Raw genomic sequence first — 27,804 nt, 5'->3', positions numbered from 1 at the left:
GGCATATATTCCCCTAGATAAATAAAGTTAAATGCATTTGATGGACATTTTATCTATTTGTTATGAACCTTAACATAGATCATACTATAAACAAAATCAGTGTAAATCAATTTCTTACATATTACAATGCCATGATAAGAACTATACATAAAACGTAGATAAGAACATGTCCCTCCGTCCATTATGAAGTACTTATACATATACGGTAAGAGTTTACTGTGCTTTATCATTTCAAAAATATTTTCACACATTGAAATACAAAATGTACAGGAAAGTCGAATTTGTATTATTTTAACCACAATTAAGGGGATTTTACTTCGGGTTTTAGCAACTTTTGTTTTATGTTTGATGGTAGGTTGCCTGGTGCAAGGCAACACTTATGTCCCTATCCCATATACACTAATTTATCTGTGGCATTCCAAATTTCTCCGACCATCATCCCGGACGGCCTCTATTACAAGACCTACCTATTGTATTTATTGTTAACTTGTTCTCGTCCTGAACATGCATGACATATTTGCCACTGGACGTTATACAACCAACAATCAACAATCAATTTCTGTTTGATGACCTGTCGGAAATTATAAAATAAATTACACGAAACATTGTACATTTGTTCACCAATCATTTTTTTTCTTATCGTCCAGTGTCAAATATTCCATAAATGATCAGGACGAGCAATCAATTTTGACACACGTACGAATGTGTTTTTTCTAGGTACTCTCATTTGATTTGTTTGTTTTTTTGGTACTAAAATTGATACTTCAATAAAAAGAAAAATAACAAAAATAAGTTCAAGGCAAATTCAAAACGGAAAGTCCTTTATAGAATGGAAAATTCAAAAGCTAAAATGGATGGAAAATAACTGTCATATATCTGACTTGGTACATACTAATGTAGAACATGGTTATCTAAAGGGGTCGTCATTGTCATAAACAAGTGACTTAGTTGGTGCCTTTAAACATAAGGTTTTAGTTCTTTTCTTTCACTTTTTCGCTCTTTATCCGATTTGAAGCTGTAATTTTGATAAAGTTTGATCTAATATTGAACTAGCTTTCATGTATACTTTGGCAATCATCAATAGTGGTGTAGTAATAGGCCGATTCAGAATCCAAAGGACTATGGTTAATTCAATGGTTTTGCCCCAAAGTGAAAATAATGCCACGTCATTGGTCCAATTGCAATGGCTAGGACGTTTTTAACCAATCACACCGCTTTGGTGTACACTTATGAACATATTACCCAGAATACATTAGATTCTCAAACGGCGAATTGTGGCTCTACAAGATTATGTTTTGTTTCCTCTCCGTTTTTTCTATTTCTATACATGTCAATTTATATTGCTTGAATGACATTTGGAAACTTTTTTGTCTGTAGACAACTTTGATACGCCGCTTGCTGTCTTCTCTACCTTCTTTAAAAACTACAAAACTAAAAATGTATATTATTTTTCGTAACGGTTATGATTTTCTAATTCTGTTGTAGTTGTTTTACTGTTGGTTCTTTACTGGAAGTGTGCAGGTAACGTAATATTAGAATTATTTGTTCCATCAAATGGATGCCAAATTAATTTTAGTCAAGGTGTTTGGTGCCAACTTAAGGAAAGCACATTTGTTTTCATGAAATCGTTACGCTTCACTATAGCGTCGTGAAAAAAAGTTAATGGAAACTAAAATAGCATCATGATGTAAAAGAGAAGATGTGGTATGATTGCCAATGAGACAACTCTCCAAAAGAGACCAAAATGACACAGGAATTAACAACTAAAGGTCACCGTACGGCTTTGAACAATGAGAAAATCCGATACCGCATAGTCAACATTAAAAGCCCCCAAAATGACAATGTAAAACTATTCAATCGAGAAAACTGATGGTCTTTTTTCCAGTTAATGAAACAGCATAGTTCTTAAAGATGAATTGAAAAGAAATAAAACATATTGATTTCCGTTTGTAAAATGCATTCCGGTTACCTAACATATGCTCAGAAAAATTAGAAAAACAATGAATATCAAGTATCTTAAGAACAGCAGGTTTTAAGATGTGACAATTAAAATAGAACTCGTTTATAAACATTTGTTTATATTAAGAAGGTATACTAAATGTTTGAGTGTACTTTAAACATGTTGTTAAACGTTATAATAGTGGTCAATGAACTAAAAAAACATTTAGTGGTGACATCGGTTTACATGGTACATGTATTTGACCTCAGATTACCTGTATTCGTTTATATCAAGACTAGTACACTATCTAAATTTAGTAAGTCAGAATGTATTATCCTACGTCATAGTACCGAATCACCCCCAGATTATAGATAATGCAAATTTGAGTGAGGTTATTTGATAGCATTACAATTAACCAAATATATTTTCATTTGAGAATTAAATGCAATTTTTTTATATTTCAAAAGCGTTAAATCACAGTTCCCCACTTCATATTAAAAAAAGATTACACGATCAACGCTTTATAACCCTAGAAAATTATGCTAATGATTCAAACTCTTATTATTAAATGTTTATTCTACAATCACGAAAAAAAGTTACATATCGAGTTTTTCGATGTTTTTTTTTATCTGTGCATAATTTATTTGATTAAGGTTAGCACGTTTAATCATAGCTATGTATTCTCATATATCATCTATTAAATAACTAGACGCAGTAACATGTTATTCTTGTAAAAATTTACCTCATCCGGCTGACTGTGGGGATATTGTGGAATGTGGAGCGCACGAGGTATGGGTATTATTACTGTATAGACAGTTTCGTATCATTATTACTGTATAGATAGTTGCGTATCATTATTACTGTATAAATAGTTTCGTATCATTATTACTGTATAGATAGTTTCGTATCATTATTACTGTAATAATAGTTTCGTATCATTATTATTGTATAGATAGTTTCGTATCATTATTACTGTATAGATAGTTCCGTATCATTATTACTGTTTAGATAGTTTCTTATCATTATTACTGTAAAGATAGTTTCGTATCAGCTTAGTTTGAAGAAGGTAAATCGTAAACCAAAATTGTCAACATATACAAAAGAAGATGTGGTATGATTGCCAATGAGACAACTTTATAATCATGTCCCAAACAAACGTGGCGGCCGTCAAATTAACTTTACGACAACAAAATATTTAAATGCTCATCAAACGCTTCCGAACGCCCAGCCGACCGTGCAAGGTCTTACCAGCCAGTCAATGGCGTTCAAAACTACCCAGGTAGATTGTTATTTAGTTACAATACAAATCTTATTTGTGTGTACTGTCTGAAGAAATACAAAATAAAGAAGAAATAAAAACAATAAATATGTGTTAATTTTGAAAACTCTGAAATGCCACAAATTATAAAAGTGAAACAACGTTTACCAAAAGCAGCGTCGGTTTATTTTAGTATTTATCAGATTCTTAAGTGTTGCGAAAGTTTATAAGAGCGTTAATACTACAATCATGCGCAGACAGATCCAAAACTTCAAACATGCGTATACAGAGTCAATACTGCTAACATTCGTAGACACATTTTATACTACAAATATGCGAATACAGAGTCAATACTACAAACATGCGTAGTAGACATAGTCAATACTACAAACATGCGTAAACATAGTAAATACTGCCAACATGCTTAGACAAAATCAATACTACAAACATGCGTAGACAGAATTAGAAGTACAAATGTGCGTACACATAGTCAATACTACAAGCATGCGTAAACATAAGCAATACTACAAAAATGCGTCTACTTCTTATCCTTTCCTGCTGTATGGAATTCAATCGCTATTTTCGATTTATTTATTGATTGGTTTTATTGACTCCTAAAAAACATAAAAAAATACTATAGAAACAGGAAAGGAAAAAGGATATGATTAGAAAAAGGAAAAATTAAAATTAAAACAACATACGCATTTGCATATAACAAAATCGTCTTCAACCGGCCTTCTTATGTTGATGATATTTTCTATTTCAGATATGTAGAACAGAAAAAGTTATTTCGCCAGATGGAATAACAACATTTAATTCCATGTGCTTTGATCGAGATGTACGTAATTATAATGTTCATTCATGTCTTTAATTTCAATTAAACAGAATCATGTCAGAAAATATTCGAGTAAGATATTCCGAAAAATAAACGATGCCACTTGTATGTCAATGTTGAACACCAAGTAAAATAGTTTAATTAGTGAAATTAGATATTAATGACACCACATCATGCCATTACGAGACAAATCAACGTTTATTTTCATTTTCCCTTTTCGGGGCTTTAATGGCTTACTATACCGTATGGTCTTTGCTCATTGTTGTAGGCCGTTAATTTTTGTGTCATTTTGGTATCTTGTGGAGAGTTGTCTTATTGGCAATCAAACCACATCTCCTTTTTTATATTTGTTTTACTAATACAGCGTGAGTATGCTGTCTTTTGTCCAGTTTTGCACCTTGTGTTAGACGGCTACATGTTTAAGTGTTTGTTTCGTGTTATGTCTTCGGTAAATTTAAATCATGTGTTCAAAGCTCATTATTCCCAGTTTTTCGTGTTAATTGTTAACATGCAATCTGCAAGTTTTTATTCTATAATTTACTTTTATAGTGAAATGTTAATTTTATTTCCAGTTCGTCTGTCCCAATTTTACTACCTCTTTACGTTGTATCAACATTTGATATACATTTAACTATTCCAGCAATGTAACCCGTTATCAATCGGTTTGGGTAAAAGACAGAATATAGTCGGTTTGAGTAAAAGACAGAATTCAGCGATCACATGTCGCCATTGTTGTGGTACGTCATTCTGCAATAAAGATTTATGTGATGTACCAAAACGTAAGTATATTTTTATACTTTTGATTTAATCTAAAATTCGAATACACTTCTGTTTATTAGGCTAATTCCATTTAAAAAATTAACAAATTTTAGGAAAACATTTCCATGACACACACCATACAGTTGGGTGCAGACCAAGCATTACATAAAGTAAACGCAAGTTAACGCCGCGTGCACATATTTCGTTAGTTAACTTCAAATCTCCCGTTTACTAGTAAACGCACGTTTACTATAATTACGTTAACGTGGTCGAAATGGAAATTTCTAATGTCTACCCTAGTAAACGGGCGTTTACTATGTGTCCGTTTAGTCAGTAGTAAACGGGCGTTTACTTCAGAATTCTTCCAATTCATTTTTACGTGCACTTAAAAGTAAACGGGCGTTAAGTACAGATTTTACAAGTGTATTTTTACGTGCACTTGAAAGTAAACGCACGTTTACTTTTCGCGTTAACTGATTGGGTAGATTTAGAAATAAACTTCAAGTTCATTTGCACATTTATTTTATAAAAACGACCTTTAGTCTTAATATTTTACGTATATTTGTTTCAAACCAGAACAATTCAAAAACTCTTTTAATTAGAAATATTAAATTACACAAAATCACTTTCATTAAGTCCATTAACTTTACTGATTGGCAGATTTTCTATATTTTCCTTTCAAAAGTTACATGTGCAAATATCGATACGGAAAGAAAGGTTATCCGAGACATCGGGAGAATATTTTTATATGATGGGATATAAACACTATGGTTTACATTGTTTCGTTCCCCATTTATAATTGTCTCTTCGAATTCCTAACTATAACTCGATGCATTTAATACATTATTTTTTAATCCAAATTCACCTTGTTTGCCTTGGATTAACATGATAAGATTCTGTTTTGACAAATGATAAAAAAAAAACGTAAATTGTACAGTGTATTGAAAGGGATATCAATAAAGTGTAATATAAGTATGTACATTTGTACCATCTCGTCAATTTAAATGTTCAAATATTGCTATCTTTACATGGATATATAACTAATTTACTATGCAGCTATATATAGTGCTGATATGGTCTGTTTTGGTTATAATTCGAGTCAGTCTGAGGTTAGAAAACTACTGAAATTTGTTTCAATATTCAATATTTTGAATAAAAAAGGACATGCTGGCACTCTAAATTGATGCGAACAAAATTTTTTAGTCATAATATTCAAATATTGCTACCTATTTTCTTATACAATCAATCCTTTAATACATGAAAATATAACTCATTTACTATGAGGCTATATAGATTAACATGATAAAATGCTTACATGGTCAGTTTTGGTTGTTACGGACAAATAATTTTATTATATGAGTTAGTCTGAGGTATGAAAACTACTGAATTTGGTTTACGATTCAATATTTTGAATAAAAAAAAGACATGCAGGCACTCTAAATCTCTAAATTGATGCGAACAAAATTTTTTAGTCATAATATTCAAATACTGCTACCTATTTTTTTATACAATCAATCCTTACATGAAAATATAACTCATTTACTATGAGGCTATATAGATTTACATAATAAAATGCTTATATGGTCAGTTTTGGTTGTTGCAGACAAATAATTCTATTATATGAGTCAGTCTGAGATATGAAAACTATTGAATTTTGTTTACAATTCAATATTTTGAATAAAAAAAGGACATGCTGGCACTCTAAATTGATGCTAACAAAATTTTTTAGTCATAATATTCAAATATTGCTACCTATTTTGTTATACAATCAATCCTTACATGAAAATATAACTCATTTACTATGCTGCTATATAGATTTACATACTAGAATGCTTATATGGTCAGTTTTGGTTGTTGCGGACAAATAATTTTATTATATGAGTCAGTCTGAGATATGAAAACTATTGAATTTTGTTTACGATTCAATATTTTGAATACAAAAAGGACATGCTGGCACTCTAAATTGATGCAAACAAAATTTTTTAGTCAATCTATTCAAATATTAGTACCTTTCTTATTATACAATCAATCCTTACATGAAAATATAACTCATTTACTATGCAGCTATATAGATTTACATAATAAAATGCTTATATAATCAGTTTTGAGTGTTGGGGACAAATAATTTTATAATACGAGTCAGTCTGAGGTATGAAAACTACCGAAATTTGTTTAAGATTCAATATATTGAATAAAAAAAAGACATGCTAACACTCTAAATGGATGCGAGTAAAGTTTTTTAGTCATAATATTCAAATACTGCTATCTTTTTTATTATACAATCAATTCTTACATGAAAATATAACTCATTTACTATGCGGCTATATAGATTTACATAATGAAATGCTTATATGGTCAGTTTTGAGTGTTGAGGACAAATAATTATATATTACGAGTTAGTCTGATGTATGAAAACTACTGAATTTTGTTTACTATTCAATATTTTAAATAAAAAGAGGTCATGGCCGTCAGGCTGGTACAAAAATTGCTGTCAATTGTGTTATATGGTCAATTATGGCATAAAAATATAACTGAATTACTTCTATATAGAATAAGATAACTTGTTAAAAGGTAAATATTGTCAGTTTTGGTTAATGATATCAAATAATTTTGTTTTACGAGTCAGTCTGTCTAAGATGAGAAAACTGTTTGATTTTGGTGAGGATTAAATTACATGTATTTGAATAAACATACTTAAACTATTATTTGCGAAGAACAAGAAATTTACTATAATTATTGTTCAATTAAATACAAATGTGTGACATTTTTAAATAACTTTAATCGTCAATATGTCAAGCAGAAATGACCAGTTGGTCAATTAATTTTGATGTTCCTTATCATTTCATATTTAAGGTCAGTGTATCCAGGTTACGATGACAATCTGCGTTAACGGGCGTTTACTACAAACAGTAAACGCGCGTTTTCTTATTACGAAAATAGATGACGCGCATTTTTCCACGTTAACGCGGAGGTAATCGGGAAAGTAAACGCCCGTTTACTCATTACAAAATTAGAAGACGCGCCGTTTTTGCGTTAACGCGGAGGTAAACGCTAAAGTAAACGCCCGTTTACTTTTGATGTCTACTTCAATTTCGGAGTTAACGCACAGTTAACGCGGCGTTTACATGAAGTGCACGCGAGTAAACGCCGCGTTAACTTTTCGGCCCGTCTACATGTAATGCTTGGTCTGCACCCAACTGTAGTTAATAAGCTCGTTTCAAATTTAATGCGCCAGACGCGCATTTGGTCTTCAAAAGACCCACCAGTGACGCCCAAATCATAAAAGTTAAAATGCTAAATAAAGTACAAAGTTGAAGCATTTTTGAGGAACAAAATTCCCAATGGTTTTGCCAAATACAGCTAAAAAACTAACGTACAAGTTTGTGTATTACATATTATAGTAGAAAGTGTCTGTATTGTTTATTTTCATTGTTTTTTCTGTATTATATGTAAATCGTGTTTAACGTTTGTAAATAAACTCATCATAGATACCAGGATCAACATTTTATATGTACGCCAGTGGTCCATATCGGCATTAACTGTATTGTGTGTAAATCGTGTATAATGTTGGTAAGCCATTGATCCATATGGGCATAAAATATTTTTAAAGTAGTATGCAATGCAATAACTCAACAAATGCACAGATAATCTAATACTATGACTGTATATAAATGCCAATATATTTTATTTCCTGCAGAAGAACATGGCATCCGTTGCCTTAGCTGTAATGATGTACTCAAACCTTCAGACTGTAAAAAAGTGGAGATTTGTTCACAAGATTCTGTAAGGTTGTTTTCATAAACCCTTCTACTTTGAATATAATCGGAACATCAGTAGAACCCTCGCCAAAGTGAGGAGTCCGTTTAACTGTGTGGGATGTATCAAGTATACATCAACTTCCGGTCGGAATGGGGACCACGTGCGAAGAGAGTGCAACGTTCTCTGCATGTTAAAAATCGTTGCTGGACCTTTAACATGCAAGGAATATTTGCCACTGAACGTTAAACAACCAAAATTTAATCCATCTATTACATTATACACATGTTTTATATGAGTATGTTAGTTTAATTTAATAACAACAATCGAAAGTTATCTTTCACTTCAAAATGAAATGTTACATTCGTAATGACACGTCCTTCCACATAAAAATGTGTACAGGTTTTAAAAGAAAACAAAAACTTGATACAAAATTGGTTTCATGGTCTTACCATAAAAAGATAATATAAGAATTGAGGGTTCTTTAATTATTTGATAGAGCTGTCGTGCACACTTTTAAAAATAATTTCGCTTCAAACAAAATGTGCTCCGGTCAACACTTTTTCACCCCAATAAAATTATAAAAGAAGCATTCATTTCTTAAGGAAATTATAATCCTTATAGTAGCTGAAGAATTGTGAAAATGCCATAGTTAACAAGTTGTGAAACTTTACATCATATAAACGAGCAGCTCTTTGTAAGCTAATAACATTTAATTAACATCAGAACTGGCAGATGTTAACCTACGACACCCCAAGGGTGACTGGGGTATAGAAATATGGTCACTTGGTCTTCTCCCGACCGGCAGTAAAACGCTTGCCGAAGTGGGGCGTCCGTTTGGCTGTGCGGGATGTATCAAGTTCGCAGTCACGTCCGTCAGAAGGGGACGTTAAATCCGATGCCTCGTGTAAAGAGAGTGCCATGCTCTTTGCACGTTAAGAACCCTTGCAACAACTCTTTGAGGAGTCCGTAGGTGGCCTGTTGCAAGGCAAAATTTCTGTCCCTATCCAATATACCCTCATTTTCTAGTGGCAGTCCAAATTTCCCTGACCATCATCCTAGATGGCCTCTATTACAACAACCTACCTATTGTATTTATTGTGAACTTGTTCTCGTCCTCAATATGCATGAAATATTTGCCACTGGACGTTAAGCAACCAACAATCAATCAATCAATGTTAACCTACGAAAACCTCAGCAGTACATTACTTGGCTTGGGACAGGTACTAGAACATACAAAATATCGTCTGGTTAAGCAAGTTTGTAAGTGCTCAACCACCCACTAACATAAAACACATGAAAAAGGGGCAAAGTAGCAAACAAATAATTTTAACGGACTATATATGAGCTATAGAATTAGCTCATTTTTGAAAGCCGTACGGTGACCTTTAGTTGTTATTTCTGTGTCATTTTGGTCTTTTGTGAAGAGTTGTCTCATTGGCATCCATTCCACATCTTTTTTTATTATATATTAATCGGAAAGAGTTTAACATATCAAATCGTTATTTAACACAAACACAGCATTTGTCTCAAGTGAAACATTTAAACATCGAGTTGATTTGCACTAGATATGCATGAAACATTTGCTACTGGATATAAAAAAACACAATGCTATTTTTTTCTTCATTTCAGCAATGCTACACACAAGCCTTTAGATTTAATGATGAAACTCGATATAGATTAGGATGTGCACCAAAGAATGTAAGCAAAAACATTAAGATTATCAATATATAACTTAATTTTGGATGTAATGCGTCTTCTGATTGGCTGGCGTTGGTTTGTTTATCAGCTCATAAATATAATTTAGTCATGTGACCGTGACATCATCAACGTTTTTCTCATGGTTTACCCCGGTTGAAAATTGAATTTTGAATTAAATTATAAGAAATAACTGTAATATTTTTTCTGTTCGAAATAACATAAAAAAAAATGTGGTGCAAACTTTAAAATAACCCGCTTCGGGGGTTATTCAGTGTGCAACACATTTTTTATGTTATTTCTTCATAGACAGAAAAAAATATTACAGTCATTCCTTAAATAATAACAAAATTATTGATGAAATACAAAAAGCATCACTTCTGCAAGAATATATGAATGTTTTATTACATTGCTCTCCATCAATGAGGGTGTCACTGGGGTTTATGAAGTAAAGAACAATGGATACATGTGCAGAATAAAGGGTATAACACATAAAGAGAATTTTGCGTTGCTTATATATAAAGAATATAAAAAAAACAGGTTAACTTAAGAAAGAATAGAGAAAACTGGTAAACATTGAAGAGAACAGAAATGAAAGACACTCCATTTAGACCCCCTTCCTTTGTGTCAGTATTTTTTTAATTCCGCAGCCTATTTTGAAATCTCAAAGATAATCACATAACATGTTTTGGACTTACCGTATGGCGGATTATTTTCACAGGTGTAAAACTTCGCGATTTTCATTGAATAAGGTATACGAAATATTTTGGCGGAATCAAAACTTTTATCAATACTTTTGCATGTACTTATAATTTGGCGAAATTTAATTTGTCAGTTTTGTTCTATCCGAGAAAATAACCCGCTATGCGCTATATGAACATTTAAAATATGATAGATATTTCAAAGAGACAGCAGCCAAACGACGTAAGTAATAAAGAGAGTATTTGATTTAACAATAACGTGATGTTTTATTCTTAATTGACATTATACAATTATTGACTTTTGATGAGGTTGATACAATGATTTATCAACCCCAGAGATGTGATATTCACCAAGGCCAACGGTCAAAAGTCAACAATTGCTTTATTATATGACTCTTTAGTTCTCAGTGTCATTTTCATATTTTTAGATTGTGAAATATATCCTTGGTTAGATGGTATTTTGCCTAGACTGTTTTTATTTTATGCTTAGGTTTGATTTTTAGGCATATTTAAATCTGCATAATTAAAACTAGAAGAATATTGTATCATTTCAATTTTTAAAGAACAAAACATGAACAATATTGAATACAACAGAATAAAAAAACTAGATACATGTACATGTATATAGTAAATTTTCACTTAAAATTTCACTTTAAATTGAAATTGATTGTTACATTTGAACAATTGTTCAACACTGGCATTGGAAATCGTTGGTCCATGTAATTGACAGTTCGATTGCAGATACATTCATTGTCAATATTAACACTCTGTAGGTTTTGAACACAAGATGAGTTAATGTTTTCTTTGTTGTAATGGTCTGTAGTGGAAATATTGTTTTTCTCATCTACTTTTGGAGCAATATCAATATCCAGGTCATTCAACAAATCTTGAAATTGTGAATTTGATAATGGTTTTAGTTCAAAGTCACCAAAATCTTCCCTAACACAGAGCTTTTTAGTTGGTGGCTTACGCAAAGTGTCAGATATAGTGTCAGACATATTTTTCTTTATTTCATCACCTGTGTAGCCGGTATAGGTTTTTAAGACTGGCTTCACTTTTGTGTCCTGTTACAGTCATTATATGTCGACTTGCGAATTTTCCAATATTGTCCAATACATGGACAGAAGTGGCTCTTAATGAATGGTTCGTATAACGCACTGATAATCCAGCTTTTCCAGAAATTGTTGGCATTAAATTACCAATAGTATTATGCCCCATTGGTATACTATCATACCATTTAACGGAGTTCATTTTTGTGCTAGGACGTTGAAAAAGACGATCACATTTATTTCCTCGCAAATGACTAGTATATAATCTGAAGGATCTCACTGGGCATAAGTCATCTGCAATGAAAAAAAGAACTTTATAAAAATAGATTTACTTTTAATGTAAAATTTTTGCAAAAAGTAAGGCATATCAACCACAAGTATCTGAAAAATGCATACATAGTAATTGGTACATACTACAGCTATATTATTAATTTGTGTGTATTTGTACGGCTCATGTAATAATGGATTATTGTTTGTAGCTGTCACAGGAAATTTACCCCACTGCATTTTAAATTTTTAATGTAGAATAAATAAAATAAATACTATATACTAACCATCACTTGCATACATTCTGCCATCAGCAGTGTTTTCATCCTGTTGATGATTTTTTGTCAATTCATCTGATGACATATATATGTACACTCTTCCATCAGCATCTGTTGTGGCTGCGAAATCTGTTATTTTAAGTTCATGAATGTTTTCACGACCTCTTCTACCAAAACACAACATAAGGTCAACAAAGACTTTTTCCTGGAGTTGAACATTGTTATTTACATCAAAATATTCATACAGTTTGTTTAAATCTTGTTGGAGTCCTTGAAATCAGTGTCATGGACAATGTCCTTACCACTATCGAAATTGAATAAGTGTCTGTTGATACCATGTCTTAATGAAAACAAACTAGATTTCTTGTATAGTTCACCGTTCTCCGTGCGAGCCTCAGGATAAAATCTAAACAAAATACTGTCCAATTCATTGTTTGGCAAATTCTCGAAATCTTCAGGTAGATTTTTCTCTCTTAAATAAGATTTAAATGTCCTCACGCTAGAATCTGTTGATCGGCGAGTATTTTTAGAATCCTTTTCTATCAAAATCTTCTTAATTTCCTCATTATTTAACGATGGAAAGCGTTTTTCAGTAGCTACTTCTGCTGCTCCAGCCATACTTTGTTGCCTGAAACATGTAACTGTCGTCTGTTAGATCGAAACGATTTTATGTCGAGAGCGCTGATTGGTTGATATTTATTCGGTCGTCCAATTAAAAACCATTTTATTTATACATCCCTTAAATAGCTAACAAGAATTCCCCGTTTCTATATTTAGGTACACGGACGCTGTTCCAAATCTTATATTAACCTCTCGTGATTTTTGACGCGGTGAATATAATGTTTTATCAAAGAGGATTTCCTATGCTTTTAGCCAATGAGAAAACAGAAAATTTATAGTCATATAATAAATACATTTATTTGTGGCAATACATTTAAACAAACAACAAAATATAAAATAAACTGTATACAAAAAAAAAGATTAGTGATACAATTAACATATTATAAAAGATGGACGAAATATACCAGAGAGACATGCAAACTCATAGATCGCAAATAAACTTGTATTTTAATCCATCTGACGAGTTAAGCCTTTTCCAACTGATTTTTATAATTCGTTCTTATGTTGTACTGTTACACCAGGTAAAGGGGACTGAGATCCTGCTAATATGTTTAATACCGCCACATTCTCTACGTATTTGCCGCCCCCAAGGGTGATTTGGGAATAGAAATATGGTATCTTGGTCTTCTTCCGACCGGCAGTAAAACGCTTGCCGAATTGGGGCGTCCGTTTGGCTGTGCGGGATGTATCTAGTTCGCAGACACGTCCGGTCAGATTTGGGACGTTAAATCCGATGCCTCGTGCAAGGAGAGTGCCACGCTCTTTGCATGTTAAAACCCTTGCAACAACTCTTTGAGGGGTCCGTAGGTGACCTGTTGCAAGGCAAAATTTCTGTCCCTATCCAATATACCCTCATTTTCTAGTGGCAGTCCAAATGTACCCGACCATCATCCCTGGTGGCCTCTATTATGACAATACCTACCTGTAGTATTGTGAACTTGTTCTCGTTCTGAATATGCATGGAATATTTGCCACTGGAGTTAAGCAATCAACAATCAATCAATCAATGTTACACCATTGTCCCAGGTTAGGAGGGCTGTGATCCCGCTAACATGTTTAACACCGCCACATTCTCTACGTATGTGCCTGTCCCAAGTCAGACACCTGTAATACATAATTGTTTTTCGTTCATTTTTTTTACATAAATTAGGCCGTTAGTTTTCTCGTTTGAATTGTTTTACATGGTAATTTCAGGGCTTTTTATAGCTGACTTTATACGGTATGGGTTTTGGTCATTGTTAAAGGCCGTACAGTGACCTATAGTTGTTAATTTATGTGTCATCTTGGTCTCTTGTGGAGAGCTGACTCATTGGCATTCTTTTTTTTATATTGACAACACCTATAATGGTTTGCTTTTACGAATTGTGACTTGAATGGTGAGTTGTCTCAATGGCACTCATACCACATCTTTTTAAATGCACTTCAATGGAATTTATCAACTTAAAATATTTTGTTACAGTACTGTGCTTCAAACACTACATCTAATGGAACTGTTACCACTCCGACACCAGGCAATACACCTATACCTGTTGTAGGCAAACGACAGCAGTCATTTAAAGATATTTTTGGAACGCCTTGTGCAATGGGTTGTTTAACTGAATACTGTAACAGGGAGCTTTGTGAAAATGGTGAGACTTTATAATCTTAATATATTATCTTACATCTTGCGCCCTAAAAGACTGGAGAATAGAAATATTTTTACTAATGTCCAACCGGAAGAAAAACTTGTCAAAGTAAGGTGTTCGTTTGACTGTGCGGAGTTTATCAAGTACGAAGCCACTTCTGATCAGAATATAGACGTTAAATTCGATGCCCTGTGAAGAGAGGACACAATTCTAAAAATCTAAGTGTGTTTAATGTAAGCAGTTAATTATCAGAAAATTAGTCTGTCAAGGATATTTCATGTCAGCACTTTATAACAGACAGCTAGGCCGGTGAAATAACCCTTACCATATAATGACCTTAAGGAGGTAGACCTAGGTTAAGGGAAATAACTCTTAAAATCATCAGTTCGTTTGTGTCAACAATTTTCACAAATAGCTTCTTAGCTTCTAGGTTACATAGATTATTTCCAATCTGTTTCAGGTAAATGCTTAAAAAACATTGATGAAACTTGACTTTAACAAACACATAACTGATTTAAAGAGTTATCTCCCTGAACCAAGGTCTACCACCTTAAAAGGCCCTTGCATGACACAATATAAAACAAGACATAGAGTAACCAATGACAACCACTGAATTACAGGCTACTTAAATTGGGACAGCACATTAGTTAGGATGCCGGTTAAAATTTGCTTGTGAGTGATAAACCCATGTTAATGTAAACTTATTGAAATACCCTAGTTGTGTTTCAGGTACTAGTGCCACTGGTTGCCATCTTTTAAAAACACCCTCCTCGGACAATTGTGTAGATATCGATACATATGGCTGCATATTAGTCATTTCTGTAGCTTTGAAAAATGGTGAAAGTGCATGCGCTATGCCTGATATTCGGAACTATTTCTGCCCAGAGACATGTGGAGTATGCCGTGAGTATTAAACAATTACAAATATTTGATTATGTACACATTTTTATTTTGTATTTATAGTTTTTGACATGACTAGTGATTGATTTGAAATTGATGAGAAGAACGATTGCTCAATAACATCGAAAAGAATTGAATCCAACTACTGAATTAAATGTATATTTTTATTGTTCAACTAAAATAATTATTCATACAGTCGGATATATATATTTATATATAGTTAGTGTAATGAAGATCGCCTTCTTAATATTTCAGAAAGCCCAGTGATAACACAAGGTGAGAGATTTAGTTTTGACCTATATTAATTACTGATAGAAACAAGTTAATTTTTGAACAATTTTAACAATGAAAGTGTTATTATTAACGAAAACGGTTGACACAATGTCATTTCCGATTAAAGATCTGAAGAATTATTTTTTCTAGAACCATGATTTTGCGATTTTGGTAAGATATATATAAACAAACTGGTAAATAAAACATCGAACAGTTCACTCTTCTTTTTCAAATGACATTCATTATTCGAATTGCAAGAGTTGTCTACGTAAAAATTGTTGTACTTGTTATGTCAACTCCTTCGCAACCGTTAATACATGACGACATATTTATTTTCTGAAATTGTTCGTTTGATCTTTTTCCATTCCTCTGTGTTGAGTCTTCATTTTTTCTTCTTGAAATATACATAGCTATTACATGACAGCTAAGGTAATCGAAAAAATCAACATTTGTCAAAAGTCAATTTTTGGCTATATGCATATCAATGATAAGTTAACATTGAGAATGGAAATAGGGAATGTGTCAAAGAGACAACAACCCGACCATAGAAAAAAACAACAGCAGAAGGTCACCAACAGGTCTACAATGTAACGAGAAATTCCCGCACCCGGAGGCGTCCTTCAGCTGGCCCTTAAACAAAAATATACTAGTTCAGTGATAATGAACGCCATACTAAACTCCAAATTGTACACAAGAAACTAAAATTAAAATAATAGAATTGAATAGATCACAAATGAAGACCATATTTACAAATCCCGCACAAGTTGAGTGCTGCAAAGAGTGCAAAGTGCATCAAAGATGTTACAGATGTCCTCAGTGATTGTTTTATTCAATAAACGTTTCCCTTTAAATCTTATTATATCATGATCTTCAAATGCTGAACGTCTACAAGCTAAAAATACTGAACGATTTTTTTTCAGCACCAATAGTAATATCATCAAGGCCTTCAAATCAGAATACTGCAAGCGCTGCAGTTATTACATGTGAGTAATTTGAATCAAACGTTTACTTTTGACAAGACTACCACTAGCTCTGCTTTCTCAATCGAATTGTATACTAGTAAATGTTTTTAATGTCTGGAACTTTTAAAGCCGACTCATTTGTTAGTACACAATATATAATTTTGTCATTGTTGAAGGTAGTACGGTTGCCTATAATTGCTTACATCTACTTTATTTGAACTTTGGGGAATAGTTGTCTCATTGGAGATTATATCAAATCTCTTATTTTTTTTTTATCATCTACAGGCATTTACCAAATAAGGGTACTGAACCATGATTGAAGAAATATAGTGACTTCTACTTGCATAATTCGTCTTCGACATTCAGACTTGTTTTTGTCTACATTAGGCTCATCGGTTACGCTTAAATCAAAACTATTTAAAGGCTAGATCGAAAACAATGCTTAAGAGCATTTTAATTCTTTCTTATAGAAAATAAAATCGCATTAATTTGAATAAATCTAAGGTTTATGAACAGTAAATGTATCTTTAAGGTGGTACCTAACACTACAGGGAGATAACTCTGTCAAGTCAGCTAAACGTTTTAATTACGTTGTGTTGTAAAAGGAATATTAAGCTTCTCAATGATAAATGTATCTTTAAAGTACATTTCAATGATATTTCATGTCAACACAAACTTTTTGACTTGTGGTTTTGGTGATACCTTGGGAGATAATAATCGACCAGCAGTGGCATCAATCAAGCTATAAAACGGTTCGGTTCACACAGCTCGAGTTCTAGGATAACTTTCATGTGATAGCCTGGTTTAAAAAGTTCAGTATTTTGGGGATTTTACTTTACACTACAAATACATTAAAACTATCAATACTCTGGCAATGCTTTGGCTCATTAAAGAGACATAAAAGATATTTACAATATTTGTATTAAAATCTTGACATCTGTATAAACTTGAAAGCAAACACTGGTTAATGTTGACTTGGCTCAATATTTTTCTAACTACTTATGAGGAGATATCCCTACCTTGAAAATATTTTTGAAAGGTGCACTGGTAAATTGGGGAAGGTGTATTAGTTTTTGAATTGATTGTTGTTGGGACTCTGTTGGCTTAGTTAATCACATAATGACATTGTGCCATTAATAATACTTTGATATTGATATATTCAACATTTCAACACAGTATTATATGCACAATTCGCTCTTTATTTAATGATTCCCCTCTCAACAACAAAAATATGTGAAATTATGATAACAATAACAATATTCTTTATTTGAAAACAAATTCACCCTTCCAAGTTATTTACTTGGTTGGAACGGTTCCCCATAAGAAGCCAGGTTAATTTCAACCATTATTTTGCTTTCAAGATAATTCAGCTGGAACATGCTTGATAGCTGAGAAATTAGGATAACAATAACGATATTCTTATTTATTTCCTTCAGCAGCCGTGCTCCAGACTACAGCAAGCTCTGGTATACCAAATACAACTATACTTCCGGTAGTATCGACGCAACTTAATATACCTGGTGCCTGTGGGGCTGACCATTACTCCGAAGACGCATGTCATAAGGTTGACTGTGAAATACAGATGTGCAATGATTCGGCACTTAAAGGTCTCTGTCCCCACTATTGTAATAGAGAATGTGGACATAGAGACTGCTATGATATTCCAGGATACATTTCGAAATAAAGCAACAAGTTTACCTAAATATTGTTGAAAATGAATGCCATTCTAACCTGTGTTTCGAAAAATATTAAATGTTCATATTCATATTACGTTTTATTAATAAATATATGGCATTTTATTCCAAGATTACTTTGGCTTTTCTTTGGTATTTTGAAATATCGCACAACATATAACTGTAAGGTCAATTAAAGTCATACTCTCTAACGAAGAGAGGCGAAATACCTTATTATTATTAATCCGTTTGGCTGTGCGGGATGTATCAAGTTTGCAGCCACATCCGGTCCAAATGTTACGTTAAATCCAATACCTCGTGTATAGAGAGTGCCACGCTCATTGCACTTTAAGAAACCGTTGCAACAACTATTTGAGGTGCCCGTAGGTGGCCTGTCATCAATGGTACAATTCAGCATATCTATGGTTAAAAGCCATGTTTCAAAGTTTAAATTTCGTAATGCATTTTGTTGACCGATCAGGACTTTAATTATGAAAAGATTACTATGCATATTATGTAAATGACGCAAGTCTTTACGTTTAATTCTACCAGCCTTCGTTTTGAAATCAATCGACGCATCAACTTCGGTCTTTTTGTCTTGAACAATACGATGGTGACGCATGTATTAAAAAAACTCCTTATCCAAACCAACACACCTTAATTCGATTTTCGAAAGGAATAGTGTGGCACTATCTTTTTCCAACAAGTTTTGAAGTAAGCTTATGAAAAAGCAGATGTGGCATGAATGTAAATCATACAATTTTCCACACAACACCAAATGACACAGAAATTAACATCTATAGGTCCCCGTACGGCCTTCATCAATAAGGATGACCCATATGTTTTTTTTCTCTAATCGTGTACATGTTGTTTGTTAGTTTATCCAACTAATGTTTCTGTCATTCATTTTAAGTAGGATTATTATACAACGTTGATTTTCAATCTTTCGTAATTAAATAAAATGATCATATTTGCTTTTCCCTTGTAATTTACAGAAAAGAGTTATGAAAGGGAACATGATCTGGCTCTAGCAAATATTTTTGTTACGATACATTTGAGATGCATTAAACTTTAACAGAAATATAATCAGTATACATCAAGTTGGTGAATGTGAGGTTATATGTATCTTTTGGCGGTCAAAGTCATCATATGGTATTCATTCTATTATTTCAAATTAATAATCAGACAAGTATTACACCTTTTCACTCATGATTCGGTAAAGAGTTTAAATAAAATTTTCAGTAGTTAAAAAAGGTTTTTATAATTGGCCGTTTCAGAATCTAAAGCATCATGGGTAATTTCATTGTTCGTACCCCAAAGTGAAAATAACGTTACGTCATTGGTTGAATTTCCATTGTTTATAACGTTTTAAGCCAATCAAAACGCTTTGGTGTACGCTTTTGAAAATATTACCCAGGATGCATTAGATTATGAAACGGCCAATTGCCAAACTATCTGCAGAGAGAACTATTTAACTGAATTGATTTATAAAGCACGAACTTTTGCTTTAATGTGTTCATTACGTAATAAAAGGAAGTGAGGAGACCATTCCACTTGTCTATATCGCAGTCAATTGATCAAATAGATGTTTATGATTAAATTGTCTAGGGGCAAAAACTATAACGGTCTGTTATCTGAAGCATCGTTTCACCGTCCATATGAATAGATAAGATAATTATATAGGACAAGGACATACACGTTACATAAATTAGATGAACTCTGTACATGAATGTGGAAAATGTTCAGAATAGTTCTACTGGGTAAATAACATTTTAATTTTGATTTCGCCATTTGGCTAAGGATTTTCCGTTTTGAAATTTTACTCGGGAGTTTGGTATTTTGTTATTTTACTTTTTGCCTGATGGAGAAAAAACCTTAGTGTTTTATGATTTCTATATTTATCATGGACAATTTTTGAAAGGTTTGTTATACATTACGTCATTACTGAAGTTATTGACAACAGAGCTGATGAAACCCTCCGGGAACAACAGCAGAGGTCAGCTTTTTTCATGACACCCCAATAGAAAATTTAGAAGAATGATAAAATTGAGGTCATAATTGATATTGACCAAAACGAATTCAATCAAACGAACCACACGTGGAATGATTTTAATTAATAATCAACGATCGGAGAAATGTTAAATCGAGTAAATATAAAAGAAATTTGTTGAAAGCATTCATTATCGTTGTTGAAGTTATGACAGTTTAATGCGCTAAGATACATCCGCTAAGAATAACAGACACTTGTATTCATTGTCGAACAAATTAAAGTTCTGTTTTATATGATGTATATTTGTTTACAGTAGCGTTTACTTTTGTGGGAGTTATAACAGTTAGAAAAATAGAAATTTGTTTATTAAAATATTTAATATTGCAATAGAAGTGATATAATATTACAGTTCTTATATACCTTGTTTTAGGATAAGATAATAGATTAAGGATGTACTTAGGTGAGGTTTGGGAATTCGTGTCAAATGTTCGGGCTCCTTGATGCTTTTCCATACAATACAAGGTAAAAAATTTTGCCCCATAACACCAATTTATTTTTTCATATAAGACTTAATAGCTCATGAAAGGTCATTTACCGAACTTTTAGAAGATTCTTGATTTTCTTTCTTTGAGATCGAAATAATATCAATGCAAATGTAAGGTTTTCCCGCCATATTTTAAATCCCAAATATCTCGAAATGCAGGTCCATGACCTATCAATATTATTAGCTTATTTTTATCCTTAAAGGATGCTCTACCGGCTTATAGTATTAATTCTAAATTCTTGATTTATTAACTTTCACATAACCTCACCTAAGTACATCCTCAAAGTATTTATTATTGACGAGCGAGTGATAACAGTTAAAAGTTTAAAATGCGCCGGATAAGAAAAGAGAAATTTGTTTCAGAGAGTTTTCAGTAAAGTTCTGTTCATATGAAGTATATGTTCATCAAATACATTTTCGGCTCAGAATGAATGGGATAATGCTATTAAGCCAACATTGATATGATACAAACTGCAATGTTTTTGTCTTACTGTTACAGTTATAGTTTTAGCACAGAGAGAACCTCTGGCAGCTAGCCAAGGCGTTGGTAAGTCTTAAATATATTATGATATTATCCTTGCATTTAAAGTGATTGTTGACACTGAAACCATAGAAAACTATATTTGAATAAATACAAAAAATGAACAACAATATCTGTAATTAACTGTGTCTGTTTTATTTATCCTATAAAACAAATCAAGTCAAAAGTTTTGCAAAAATCTTCATGTTACAGTGAAATTTGCCGAGTAAATGTTTTTTTCTGTATTTAAATTTTCAAAATAAGTGTATGTTGTTTTTCGTCCCTCTTTTGTAAAGCAGAATCTAACACATAACATGCCGTGGTTTTTCGAATGCTCAATATTCTATAAAATGAATTCAATCTTCAAAATAAAGACGTTCGTTAATGATATTTTATTTACAACATATTATAGTATGTCCAACTGGATTCCAGAATGTACATGGATCATGTTATTGGGTCAGCATAACACCTACAACTTGGAAAGCCGCTACGGTAGATAAATAATATAAATATATTACCAAAAAAAAAAAAAAAAAAAAATATATATAATTTATTATTTTTTAACTCAGGAAAAAAAATTGAAAAACTTTTAAAAATGGTTCTGATTAAAAAAAAAAGGTACGTTTGAGACAGAATGAAATTATTTCATGTGATATATCACATCTGGATCTCCAAAGGTTTTTTTTCACGTTCAGCTCTTTAAAAAAGGTTCTTGGATTTAACAATCCGTTTGTTATGCATGCCCTAATATCTAATATGTCTAATTAACACATTTTTATAACACGATGGAATAACTAGTAAAGGGAGACTTGGCGATCATTGTCGGAAACTCTGGAGTTTACAGTTTTTGGTTGGAATAGTTTTACTTGGGTTCAGTTGACGGATTATTTGATAATTAACGACAATATTCTTTGAGTTTACAGTTTTTGGTTGGACTAGTTTTACTTGCTTTCAGTTGACGGATTATTTGCGAGTTAACGACAATATTCTTTTCTTTTGTTGAAATAGATAAGTTCAGGAGAAACAGACGTGTAGAAATTTAAAAAGATTCCTTAAATAGACACAACAATGGTACTTTAATTATTGAGGAATTTGTCAGTGTAATCAGATTCACATTCCAACCTGAATAAACATAATTTCGAATTTAACAACGCCTAATAATTGTAATATATCTTGAACAAAAGCGTTGTAACTAACACTGTGAAACATAAAGATTAAATGCCAACTATGTTTTAGGCGGGCGTGTTCAATTTTTTAAAAGTTTAATTTGATTTCAGGTTATTTGTCAAAGTCACAATGCACATTTAGCTGATTTTTCTACTGACGATGAAATAGTACCTGTCATGCTACATGCAGTTATTCCGAAGTCAGCAAGTTTTAAATATAGGGGTATGTATACACTAAAAAAAATGTTTCTATTTGGTTCTGTTTCATTTTATTTCAAATTTATTATGGGAAAATCGATGCTGTCGTTTTAATGTAACAATCTATTGCATCTATCCTTTATCATGTTTATGTTTTTATTTTTTTATTACGATAATTTTTATCCCTGTGTCTGCCTTAAATGTGAACGTCTTCAAATGTAAAATATGCATCACACATACGTTATTATGTAAAGGGTATTTACCTTGAAGCCACTTCTTGGTAGCCTGTTAATATATGAAACAAAAATAATATTAGTTAATTTTATCATTCATTTCTAATTCAAGTCAACATAATTAAAGTTGACATTATTTGTCACCAAAATGGAATTCTTAAATAGTTCGACAACCCAAACGCAACATTCCAATATCATCGATGAACGGATTCAAGTTTCGAATTCGGCTAGTTTTCGGTGAGGATAACTTGTTCCTAATGCAATTAATTTCTGTCGAAAACACTTCGCTCTGGATACTACTTATAATAAAGTTTTCTCTACTAATATCGAGCTCAGTAGACACGGTTTCAGATATTTGCAATGCCAACACGGCGGCACAAAGTTCCAATCTGGGAATACTATGTCCGTGCAATGGTGCAACCTTAGCCTTGCCCATGATATATCCAACGTGAACCTCACCTTCTTAGTCTGCAGCTTTAAGAAAGGCAACAACAGCGATTGCTTTCTCCGATGCATCACAATACACGTATACTTCTCTTTGACTCATGTCTTTCCATGAGAAAGTTGCATAAGAGCGTGGAATGGACAAGTGATGTAGTCATTGCAAAGAATCTTTCCAGTGTTCCCATTTATCACGCATAAGTTCCGGAAGAGGCTCGTCCCAAATATTTGTACTTGTCATTAATTCACGAAGGAGTTACTTTCCCAAAATCACAACTGGAGCAATGAAACCTTGCGGATCATAGAGGCTGTTAACGACGTATAAGATTCCTCGCTTGCTGAACGGTGTCTCCTCTAAAGAAAGTAAATGAGTAATTTTGCAAGTTCCAGTACAGCCCTAGACTACGGTGCATAGGAGCCTCAGAAACACCAAGATCAATGTCCTTTAAATGGCTTGCTATGTCATCCTGAGAAAAGGCATTCATGACGTCCTGATTGTTAGATGCTATTCTATGTAATCGCAAGTTTCCTTTTTTCATCAATGTTTCCTGTGTTCTTTTATGAGATCGATAGCTTCGGAAGCTGTCGGTAGTGACATAAGTCCATCATCAACATAGAAATTTCTGTTAACGAAATCTAAAACATCGGATCCATAAGTTTCTTTACCAGATTGTGCGGTTGTCCTTAGTCCGTATGTAGCTACTGCCGGGGATGGACTGTTCCCAAAGACGTGCACTCGCATACATTATTCGATAAGTTCATTCTGCGGGTCGTTATCTTTATACCAAAAGAAACGCAAAAAAATCCTGTGTTTTTCACTTACAACAAAGCAATAGAACATCTGCTGGATATCAGCGGTGATAGCGACAAGATCTTGGCGGAAACGTAACAGAACACCCACAAGACTATTAATTAAATCTGGACCAGTATTGAGGACATCGTTCAATGAAGTATTGTCATATTTGGCCGATGAATCGAAAACTACTCTGATTTGTGTGGGATTCTTGGGATGGTATACCCCAAAAATAGGTAAGTACCAGCTTTCTTTTCCATCTGACAAAGCAGTCGCGATTTCAGCATGATTGTTGTCGAAGATCTTTTGCATGAATGCTAAAAAAGTGTTCTCTTTTAACATTATTCTTTCGAAGTGTGAAGTCTAGGGACTTTGCTCGTCGCAGTACTTTAATTCGATTATTCGGAAGCTTCGACTTCGGTGATCGAAAAGATAGAGGTGCTTCCCAATAACCTTGTGCATCTTTAGAAACGGTTTGATCCATAATTTGAAGAAACTCCTTATCTTCGATTGACATTCTAATGGTATCATCATCATTTGTCCTTGCGAATATTTCTGACTCTGAATCGGAGAGGTAACAATTTGTGTCAAATGAATCTGCTGATAAGTTCTCCTTAATTTCAAAATTATTTTGACACGGCTCACAAATTGACGATCTACCGTTGCGTAACATGTAAGTTTTATTGACGGTAACTGTATCAGGACGATGAAACTGGTTAAGACATGTTTCACCAACTATCACCCAACCTAAACGTAGTGTCTGTGCCTATGGAGAGTAATTATGACCTGTAAGCTGATCTATCACATGATGTGCTTCTGGTAAGTCACGACCAATCAATAGTAAGATAGGAGCGGTGTCATCAATTTCAGGTATTTAATCGGCGATTTCCCGGAGGTGATCGTGGTGGGATCTCCTCTCTGATGTTCGGTATGTCGCATTCAATCAAAGTTGGAAGCTGAAAGTTTGTGCTCCCATCTAATGATTCTATAACTAGGCCAATTGCGCTGCTGTTTTATATCCTCTATATTACTTGTATCCTTCAATTGCGATTGTTGACTTAAAAATTTTGCAGTTCTTTCAGCAGGATCTATATTTCCATTTAGTTTTAATTTCTCTGGGGTCAGATCTGACTCATCAGATTCAGTGTCTATTTCACTTTCTAAAACTCTATATTCTGCCTCAGCCACTTCCGCCTCTTTCTGGTGTTGTATACGTTTGATGTTTGCTTCTGTTTCAACCTTTTTACGTTCTAACGAAGCGTTTGCTTTAGCATTAATGAGCTTTTGTTCTTCTTCCAAAAGAGAATTTTGTTTGCGCAACTCTGACTCTTTTTGTGCAAATTCCATGCAAACTTTAGCTGCTGCAGCGTTTGCTTTTAATTTCAAAACTTCAGATGATATATTATCGTAACTAGAACGAGTTCTCACTGTTCTTTTAGAAGACGAAGATTCAGTAGTACTGCGAGATTTAGACCTTTTCTTAATTTAAGAACTTTGATGAGATGCAGATTCTAGTAGTGATTGTTCAATGGCATCAATATTTGCGAATGTGTCGTTTACCGCTTTGACCCGTTGGTCAACAGTAAGTCTAAGCTTATCAAAGTCTCCTTTACTTTGTGCAGTGTTTGTCCTTACAATGAAGTCTTTCACTTCTTCTGAAATTTTACAAAATATCTCATATTGTATAGAACATTTTTTTCTTGCGTTAGAAATGTCCTTCTGTTCACTTTTCTGTGAAGCGGTATTCATACTGTTATCTACACGCTTCCATTAATCTTCGAGAGAAATGATGTACTTATCTCGTGTTGTTTCGTACATTTCTGCTCTCTGTTCTGTATGAGTCCGGAGACGTTTTTCTGAATCAGCCATGTCGATGTATTTTATCGTCACACTTTTTGACTGTTCTGTCCGATCCCGGGGGTTACAGTTAGTTTAACCGATTGTATCCAACATGCAATTAAGCACAAAGTTCTCCAAACACATCTTTATTGGATGTCAAAAGGTAAAACTACAAAAGATAAAATAAACACAACCTTAAGTAATTTTACAAACACATATTACGTAGTCAAAAATACAATTTTCAATCCTGTATTTAACTTGCTTAAATGCCCGAAAAATGATACAATGTATGATAATCAAAATCTGATGTTTGCAAAGGCTTTTACGTGAAATTACTTCAAATCGTCATAGAAATCATTAAGAAACTAGCGGTACATATAAAAATATACATAATAATACAAAAATAGCATAACTTACAGTGTGGTGGACAATAAAACGCCAAAAAATGATCCAAAGTTCTGAATCGAGAATACACGAGTTGTGTTGATAAAGGGAGATAATCACATAAAAAGTATGTATGGAAAGCATGTAGAAATGTTCCAGAACAGTATTTTAAAACAAAAACATTGTACGGAACGAAACATAACAAAAAATACCTTATATTTAACACGACAAATTAGTTTAAATAAACAAATGAACATGTATTTAACGTTTATATTTACAAGCAACTTTCATTTGGAGAAAAGATAGATCAATATTTGTAAAACATATTATTTGCTATACAAGTTAAAAGTCAAATTTTATTCTTTTAAGGGCATACGATACAGTTACAGGGGAGGTAGTGACGTTGCTAACGTAAATTGTTGTTTTCGCGACGTCAAACTATGACTTATCTGGAAAAGATTCAGTTTTCGACTGATTTTTATCATTTAAAACTGATTTAACTTGAAAATGGGTTCATGGACCCCTCATTTTCACAATGCCATTTGGTTTGATTACGTCAAAGGATTATGTGTGCCAATTTTCATGAAAACGTAAATAGTGCTTTTTTTTTAAATTTGATAAATATACAGCAAAAAATGATGTTTTTTTTCTACATTCATAAACATTTAATAAATATGAGTTATTTCTGAGAAAAAAATTAATATTTTTTTATAATACTTATAAAATACACAAATTACAAATTATTTAACAAAAAACAATTTGTGTTTATCTTTTAAAACAAAAAAGTTATGTTTTTCTTTCGAAAGGTAAAGTACGGCCACAAATCCGAATTTTGAGCAAATATACAAAATTTCGACCTCATTTTACTTAAAAAGTAGCACATGAAGGTATATCATTTATTACATATTTGATTTAATCAGGTAAAAAATAGTCAATATGGAAATGTTTATCAAAATGTAAATACGGGATTAAAACTGTATCGTATGCCCTTAATGACACATTTCAAAGACCAATTTTACAACGAAAATATTGCTTGAAAACAATATGTGTATATTTTACAGTATCATGTACCTTTTTTCTATATGTTTTTTAATATATTTTG

The 27,804-nt window shown here is 32.8% G+C and overlaps 1 protein-coding gene and 2 long non-coding RNA genes across 4 annotated transcripts; 2 read left to right on the top strand and 1 right to left on the bottom strand.

Annotated features, from left to right (window-relative positions):
* Positions 1–97: 97 nt before the first annotated feature.
* On the top strand, positions 98–18,624 carry LOC143052125 (uncharacterized). 2 transcript variants are annotated; one of them, XM_076225089.1, is made up of 12 exons: positions 98–205; positions 1,486–1,521; positions 2,649–2,728; positions 3,964–4,035; positions 4,673–4,811; positions 8,489–8,574; positions 10,180–10,248; positions 14,621–14,789; positions 15,516–15,689; positions 15,942–15,962; positions 16,880–16,942; positions 18,361–18,624. In XM_076225089.1, exons 1-12 carry the CDS (start codon positions 184–186, stop codon positions 18,603–18,605), a joined length of 1,176 nt encoding a protein of 391 aa, XP_076081204.1. In that variant the 5' UTR covers positions 98–183; the 3' UTR covers positions 18,606–18,624. The 2 variants fall into 2 exon arrangements, with proteins under 2 accessions (XP_076081204.1, XP_076081203.1); XM_076225088.1 differs by having other exon boundaries at positions 18,358–18,624.
* Positions 11,487–12,794, bottom strand: LOC143052123 (uncharacterized). Its single transcript, XR_012970996.1, has 2 exons — positions 12,550–12,794; positions 11,487–12,289 (listed from the first exon to the last, which is right to left on the bottom strand). It is a non-coding gene; the product is annotated as an uncharacterized LOC143052123 (long non-coding RNA).
* Positions 18,625–20,233: 1,609 nt separating the features above from the next.
* On the top strand, positions 20,234–23,040 carry LOC143052124 (uncharacterized). Its single transcript, XR_012970997.1, has 4 exons — positions 20,234–20,354; positions 21,628–21,675; positions 22,061–22,140; positions 22,926–23,040. It is a non-coding gene; the product is annotated as an uncharacterized LOC143052124 (long non-coding RNA).
* Positions 23,041–27,804: the final 4,764 nt, after the last annotated feature.

The sequence above is a fragment of the Mytilus galloprovincialis genome, chromosome 11, assembly GCF_965363235.1.
Source record: "Mytilus galloprovincialis chromosome 11, xbMytGall1.hap1.1, whole genome shotgun sequence".
Taxonomy (NCBI): domain Eukaryota; kingdom Metazoa; phylum Mollusca; class Bivalvia; order Mytilida; family Mytilidae; genus Mytilus; species Mytilus galloprovincialis.
The sequence above is the reverse complement of the archived record's forward strand: the minus strand, read 5'-3'. Positions and strand labels throughout refer to the sequence as shown.